Source organism: Sodiomyces alcalophilus (genome assembly GCF_042370955.1).
Source record: "Sodiomyces alcalophilus JCM 7366 unplaced genomic scaffold ACRALscaffold_1, whole genome shotgun sequence".
NCBI classification, from domain to species: Eukaryota; Fungi; Ascomycota; class Sordariomycetes; order Glomerellales; family Plectosphaerellaceae; genus Sodiomyces; species Sodiomyces alcalophilus.
This window is the reverse complement of record NW_027263532.1, coordinates 3,128,540-3,135,298: the sequence shown is the minus strand read 5'-3', so window position 1 is coordinate 3,135,298 and position 6,759 is coordinate 3,128,540. Positions and strand designations below refer to the sequence as shown.

Here is a 6,759-nt window from a genome sequence, read left to right as displayed (position 1 = left end):
GTATGGCTGGGTACATAGTCGTGTTCAAATACTTATTGCCCCCCACTGTATGTGTGGACATGGACATCATACAGACAGCCATGGCAACCGCCAACATGAATCGGTGGGTGGTGTAGCTTGTGAAAATAATAATAATTATATCAACTCCAAAACCATCTTCCAGAATATAGCCATGATCGTCCTTGGGCATCATGGTAAATTCACTGGAATGGTTGTATAAATTTGTATACGTTGCTGAGCCACTCAACTAGCCTGATTAATCCGAGAGCTCTGGATTTTCGAAATTTTACGCCTCCCACCAACCATCTCCAGCTCATCTCCCTTCAACCCGTCCGACCAACTCCTCGTCCCTCAATCAAAAGGCTCCAATGAGCCACCCACGTATCCTCCTCATCAGCCTCGGCAACCCGGCGCCCTACCTCAACACCCTCCACTCCGCAGGCCACCACGCCCTCACAGCCCTCCGACCTCTCCTCGGTCCCTCCCAGCCACCCTTCGCATCCGAGCGCCATGCCTCCAAATCCGCCCTTGCATCCACCGGGCCCCACTACGCCCTCCTGCAGTCCCCGTCCGTCATGAACATCTCAGGCCGCTGGGTCTCGCGCGCCTACCGCGACCTCCAATCTCGCTGGACCACCCCGGCCTCAACTCATTCTCCCGACGCCGCATCACCACCAGCTACGGCGCAGTCGCCGCCGCCGCCGCCGTTAAGCCTCCTCCTCGTCCACGACGACCTGGAGGAAGACCTCGGCGTCGTGAAGTTGCGCAAATGGACCAGCAGCCACCGCGGCCATAACGGCGTCAAGAGCGTCAACGCGTCGCTGCGCCCGGCCGAATTCCCCGGCGCGAAATGGGCCAGGGTCAGCATCGGCATCGGACGCCCCGCCGCCCGCGAAAAGGCTGACGTCTCCGACTACGTCCTGCGCGAGATGACCGCGTTCCAGACGAGCGTGCTACGGGAGAAGGCTGGCCTGGGTGTTTTGCGCTGCTTGCAGGAATGGGAAGCCAAGCTTGGCTATACGGAGGTGTCGCCGTGATGAGTCCTGCGCTTCCCCCCAGCCCCGACCCAAAAGAAAACTCCTGAAAGAACTCCGAGGTTGACTTGACCATATAAGTTCCCTTTGTATTCATAATTTCATAATACTTCATTTCAGCAAGCATTGCTTTTATTTTCATTCTCACCAGCCATCTCTCTCAGCTAGTTTCCCCCTCCCTATTCCTCCCATCCAACCACTTGCTCATGTACGGACCGTCCAGCCAATATCCGAGCTTGGCATAATAACTCCTCACCCCAACCCCCGAAATGACGCTGATCTTGTCGCTGCCATGTTCGTCCCTTGCTATCCTCTCCGCCTCCTCCATCAACAGCGTGCCGAAACCCTGGTGCTGGAACTTCTTGGGGTCTCGCGCATGCACCGGGACGGCCGTACCGTAAACGTGCAGCTCGCGTACCAGGCTCGTCGGCTGGCCAACAAGCTCCTCGCGGTACGTGTACTTCTCGGTGCACTTGCGCAGCCGCAGCAGCGCCACGAGGATGTCCTGCTTGGGATCCTCGTACGCCAGGAACGTCTCCCAGCCGCCGTTGGCCGTGTAGTCGCGCCGGACGAGCTCCACCTGGTTGGGTCGGATCTTGTGCTTCACCTCGTTGATGCCCACCTCACGCGTCCGGACGTCGCGGCACGTCGTGCCAAAGTCCTTCATCCGCGCCAGCGCCAGCTCGCGCAGGTTGCCGTTCTCGACGCCCGAAGTGACCAGGGGCATGGGAATGTCGCGTTGTACGCGGTAGATGCGAGTCCACGGCGGAATGAGCGCCAATATCCTGGCGATGAGGTCGATCAGGCCGTTGGGCGTGTAGTTCTGGTATCGCCCCGTCCGCCACAGCTCGTACAGACCCGTGCCACGGATAACGAGGGTGGGGTAGATCTTGAGGCCGTCCGTCCGGAACGCCGGGTTCTCAAAGTACTCCTGGAACTGGTACATGTCCCTCTCCATGCCCACGTTGGGGAGGTCCGGCATCATGTGGCTGACCACCTTGTAGCCCGCGTCCTTGGCCAGGCTGAACGTCTCAGCGACGGCGGCCACCGTGTGCCCTCGGTTCGAATCCCGCGCCACGTCCTCATACAGCGACTGCACGCCAACCTCCAACCTCGTACATCCGTACCGCAGCATGTCGGATAGATGCGGCTGCAGACAGTAGTCCGGCCTTGTTTCGATGGTGATGCCGACGCACTTGATGTTACTCATCTCACCCGCCTCGACCGCCTCGTCCACGTTGGACGTCTGGTACCCGCTTAGCGCGTTGTGTAGCTGCGCAATGAAATCCTCCCGATATGACTCGGACAGCGACATGAACGTCCCGCCCATGATGATGTATTCTACTTTGTCGACCGAGTGGCCAAGCGACTTCAGTTGGTCGACGCGGCCACGTGCCTGTTCGAAGGGATCGTATCGCGCCCGGATGGCGCGCATAGATGTCGGTTCATAGCCGGTGTACGACTGCGTGCTGTACTCGAAATCCGAATCGGGACCGCCGGGGCAGTAGACGCAGATGTTGCCTGTGTAAGCGATGTGCGGGCACCGATGGGGCTTACACATTACCGCCACCACGGCGATACCTGATGATGTCCCTGCGGAAGAGTCAGCATATCAGAATTACCCAGCTACCCCACGATCCAGCGGAAACGCACTAATGGGCTTAGCAATCAGCTTTGGGAGGATGTATTTCTTGTAGTGCTCGGGAATGGCCGCGATGATTGCGGTCAAAGAGGGGATATTGGCAAGCTTGTGCTTCTTGGCAAACTTATTCCGCAGGCTGTTGAGATTGATATCCCGCGGGGGATTTTTTGGATCCTTGGACGCTTCATGGTCTTCGATGAGCGCGTTGGCGACATCAGCGCAGCAGCGAAGGAACCGCTCGTTCTCGGGGGGGAGATTCGCATTCTTTGGCTTGGTTCGACGGCCTGTCGTGACTGTGGCCGTTGCCGTTGCAGTCGCCATGTTGGCGTGTGTGATGGAAGCTTCTGTCGATTTGGCCTCCTCAAGACTTTGATGGTCGTAGTGGCGATTGGATCGAAGAGTGTGCTGAAATGATTCTGTTCTTGGGAGGAGTAAAGATCAAGGTGGCGGCCGACTGGATTTTAGTGGAGTAACAAGCGATAACGATAGACATGGTGGGGGAGAAGAGGTGACATGATTACTAATAAATGAACGCCGAACCACGTGCCGTTGGTATCCGGTCCACGACGCTAGAGTCCGAGCGGAATATTGTACTTCCGTGTCCACATGTCGCGAATTTTCCCGACTTTGTTGCTCCCCTGGAGCAATGCCGGCCGAACTAGGACCATGTCGGCTGCAGCAAATCGTCGAGTTCGCCAGTTTCAGTTTTAGCTGCCTGGTTTTATGATTTTGTGACGCCTACGAAGTCCTGTACGAGCTAAGCCGGAGCTTCCATCGTCGCTCTCTTCCCTCAGGTCATTCATTGTCAGCGCTGCGCCCCGTGCCACGCTCCTCATCCCTCCCTTTCGTCTTCCATATATCCCTTCGTCACAATGCAGGCTATCACAAGGCAGCTACGGCCGTCGAGCAAGCTGCTTCACCAAGCCGCTCGTCGTGCCTACGGTGTATCCGCCGCCGGCCCTTACCAGGAGACTCTTGACAATCTTCTCATCAATGCCGACACCAAGGTCATCTACCAGGGCTTCACCGGAAAGCAGGGAACGTAGGTTCCATCCCCCTCCCCCCTCCCCCCTCGGCCGTTTTTCTTTTCTCTCGACTTGCGCCTCGTTTCTTGGCCCTTTCAGGTAGCATGGAACCAAGCTGACACAAATACCTGCAGTTTCCATGCCCAACAAGCGATTGAATATGGTACGAACACCGAAACACATTCCCCTCCGACTGGTTGGCCGACATATTTAGTGATAGGGAGTCTGACAGTGAACAGGTACCAAGGTTGTCGGCGGAACCAACCCGAAAAAGGCTGGCACCGAGCATCTGGGCCTCCCCGTCTTCGGGAAAGTCAGCGAAGCTATGAAGGAGACCGGCGCCACTGCCACCGCCATCTTCGTGCCGTAAGCACTCCTATACCGAACCGAGATGCCGCATCTTCAAAGGTTGTTTCAAGCCAGCTAACCATATCCTCTCCCTCAGCCCTCCCGTGGCAGCTGCCGGTATCGAAGAGGCCATCGAGGCCGAGATCCCTCTTGTCGTCTGCATCACAGAAGGCATCCCGCAACATGGTACGAATGCGCATTTTCCGGCACTAGCCAGCGGCCCCAACTAACGCGCAAGGGTTTCAGACATGGTCCGCATCACCAACATGCTCAAGACGCAGTCCAAGACGCGCCTCGTGGGCCCCAACTGCCCCGGAATCATCGCCCCCGGCCGTTGCAAGATCGGCATCATGCCGGGCTTCATCCACAAGCAGGGCCGCATCGGCATCGTCTCCAGGTCGGGCACCCTGACCTACGAGGCCGTCAACCAGACCACCCAGGCCGGCCTGGGCCAGTCCCTCGTCGTCGGCATCGGCGGCGACCCCTTCAGCGGTACCAACTTCATCGACTGCCTCAAGGTCTTCCTCAAGGACCCGGGTACCGACGGCATCATCATGATCGGCGAGATCGGCGGCTCCGCCGAGGAGGACGCCGCCGACTTCCTCCGCGCCAACAACACCGTCAGCGGTGGCAAGCCCGTCGTCAGCTTCATTGCCGGCATCTCCGCGCCGCCTGGCCGTCGCATGGGCCACGCTGGCGCCATTGTCTCTGGTGGCAAGGGCGGCGCCGACAGCAAGATCGCTGCCCTTGAGGCGGCTGGTGTTATTGTCGAACGCTCGCCCGCTGGTCTCGGCAAGGCCTTGTACGATGAGTTTGTGCGCCGCGACCTGCTCTGAGCACGTCGTCCTTGACCATGTCGCAAGCTGAAGGTTAAGAGTATGTGTCTCAGGACGTGAGAAAGAAGGTTCTTATGTACTGTCTGTTTTCCATAGGGAAAGTGGACGTGTGCGGGTATGGGACTAGTGGCAAGCGACCATAGTTCTGCCCACCTAGGTTTTTTCCTTCTTCTTGTATCTTTTTCCTTCTTCGGATTCGTTATCAAATGACCAAATAGATTGGGCGGGCGTGGCGGTGAGGCACAAAGAAAGGCGCCGGGCGAGATCCACAACATCGCTGCCACGTTCAGTATCTGGAAATATCGTGTACACGGTTTGTCATTGATAGCGTACAGTATAGGTACCTTGGCTTGTTAATGAAGGAAGGATATCGTAATACAAGGAACAGACAACTGTCCATAAACGAGCTTGTCGGAATTTTGACAGAGACTTGGGGCCAGACGAGGTCTGGGCACCTCAAATTCATTCAGCACAAGTCACGATATCAGGCATCGCCGCATAACATGTTACGTGCCCCTAAACGCCGAGGAGGATAAGAAAACGGGGAAAAAAAAAAAAAAAAGCAACGGAACCAAGACTACCGGAAACACAAAAAATTGGCCAAGTTCCCTTCCCACGTTTCCTTCCGGCGCAATGCTCAATCGAAATCCATTCCAACTTGGGGCTAATCCCCTAAATCCCAACTCCCATAAATGCCGCGGGTCAAAAAATCTGATTAACTGAGGAGCTAGTGCTCATTGAAGAGCCGGGCGGTAATGTCTCCAATGTAAGCCTCCTCGAGTTCGTAGTCCTCTCCGTTGTTATGGTCTATGCCGACGTAGTTGAACGCATCTACGACGGTCTGGACTTCGAAGCCCATGCTGGCGAACCGATCCACGAGGTCTTTATTATAGCCTTGGTATCTGCAGGACAGATACCATGTTAGATTATTTCTTCTTCGTCCACGTCCTTTCCTTCTCGGTCTTTTGTTTATCATATTCACGCACCGGCTCTCGTCCATGGCTGCCTTTTCAGGGCTGCGGTCGCGACGGTAGCGACCTTTGTCGAGGGAAGCATTCGGAGGGGCACCAGCGTGAACGACGGCCCATTCGTGTGCCTTGATTGCAAACTCCTCAGGGCGCGACATCATCATCTTGGCGACTTCGGCGTCTTGGGGATCTTTGGCGTTGGGAAACTCGAGGAGCATGCGGAGGGAGAGGAGGGCCGTCTTCACGGTCTGAACGGGCGACCAGCCGGCCCCGAGGGTGTCGAGACAAATAGCACCCTGACAGATGTAGTGGGAACAGATGTCAGCCTTTGCGTGGTTCGAATAAGGAGACGAGGGAGGGAGAGCAGATCAGGTGTTGGAACAGGAAAAGGTGGGTGAACTAACAGTCTGACTGCTAATGTTAGGATGCCAGACTTTGGTGTCGAACTTCATAATCGGAGACTTGAAGGGGTAGTTGTCCGGGATCAGAATGTCAACGATGAAGCGGCCGCCGGCATAAGGTGTATCGGGAGGTCCGGGAATGGTGCCCTTTAGGTGCAGCACATTATGTTCACTGATAGGCTGCGCAAAGACACCTGAGTTGTCTCTATCGGCCTGGATATCAGCCAGCTCTTTCAGAATCCGACGCTCCCTTGGGGTCGACATGGCTTGTCGCGGTTGTTTTCGAAGCTGTTATCCAGGTGAGTGCTGGGTCTCGGCGGGGTTCGTGCTGTGTGACGTGAGGAGGGGTTGCTTCCGTGAAGTCTTATGTCGGGTAGTGATGATGTTAGGGATATGACCTGAAATTAGGAGGTAGAAAGTGGTAAGTTACGGTCAGGTCTACCCTCTTCTCCGTGGGTACACCAGAATAGTATTTCCACGGAATGTTCTGCTTACAGTACCTAAC

At 56.3% G+C, this 6,759-nt stretch overlaps 4 protein-coding genes across 4 annotated transcripts; 2 read left to right on the top strand and 2 right to left on the bottom strand.

Annotated features, from left to right (window-relative positions):
• Positions 1–59: 59 nt before the first annotated feature.
• ACRALDRAFT_205669 (uncharacterized protein) lies at positions 60–937 on the top strand (the record flags this gene model as incomplete). Its single annotated transcript, XM_071021782.1, has 3 exons — positions 60–107; positions 164–194; positions 313–937. Coding segments are annotated over 3 exons (704 nt in total), but the record flags the coding sequence as incomplete, so codon positions are not given.
• A 257-nt stretch (positions 938–1,194) lies between these two features.
• On the bottom strand, positions 1,195–2,997 carry ACRALDRAFT_2094326 (uncharacterized protein; the record flags this gene model as incomplete). Its single annotated transcript, XM_071022665.1, has 2 exons — positions 1,195–2,627; positions 2,688–2,997. The coding sequence occupies 2 exons, from the start codon at positions 2,995–2,997 to the stop codon at positions 1,195–1,197; spliced, it is 1,743 nt and encodes a 580-aa protein (XP_070879382.1).
• A 551-nt stretch (positions 2,998–3,548) lies between these two features.
• ACRALDRAFT_1053886 (uncharacterized protein) lies at positions 3,549–4,885 on the top strand (the record flags this gene model as incomplete). Its single annotated transcript, XM_071015796.1, has 5 exons — positions 3,549–3,718; positions 3,836–3,864; positions 3,941–4,067; positions 4,147–4,235; positions 4,296–4,885. The coding sequence occupies 5 exons, from the start codon at positions 3,549–3,551 to the stop codon at positions 4,883–4,885; spliced, it is 1,005 nt and encodes a 334-aa protein (XP_070879381.1).
• Positions 4,886–5,612: 727 nt separating this feature from the next.
• Positions 5,613–6,518, bottom strand: ACRALDRAFT_1046443 (uncharacterized protein; the record flags this gene model as incomplete). The annotated part of the gene is made up of 2 exons (XM_071015448.1): positions 5,613–6,149; positions 6,258–6,518. The coding sequence occupies 2 exons, from the start codon at positions 6,516–6,518 to the stop codon at positions 5,613–5,615; spliced, it is 798 nt and encodes a 265-aa protein (XP_070879380.1).
• Between the last annotated feature and the right edge of the window lie 241 nt (positions 6,519–6,759).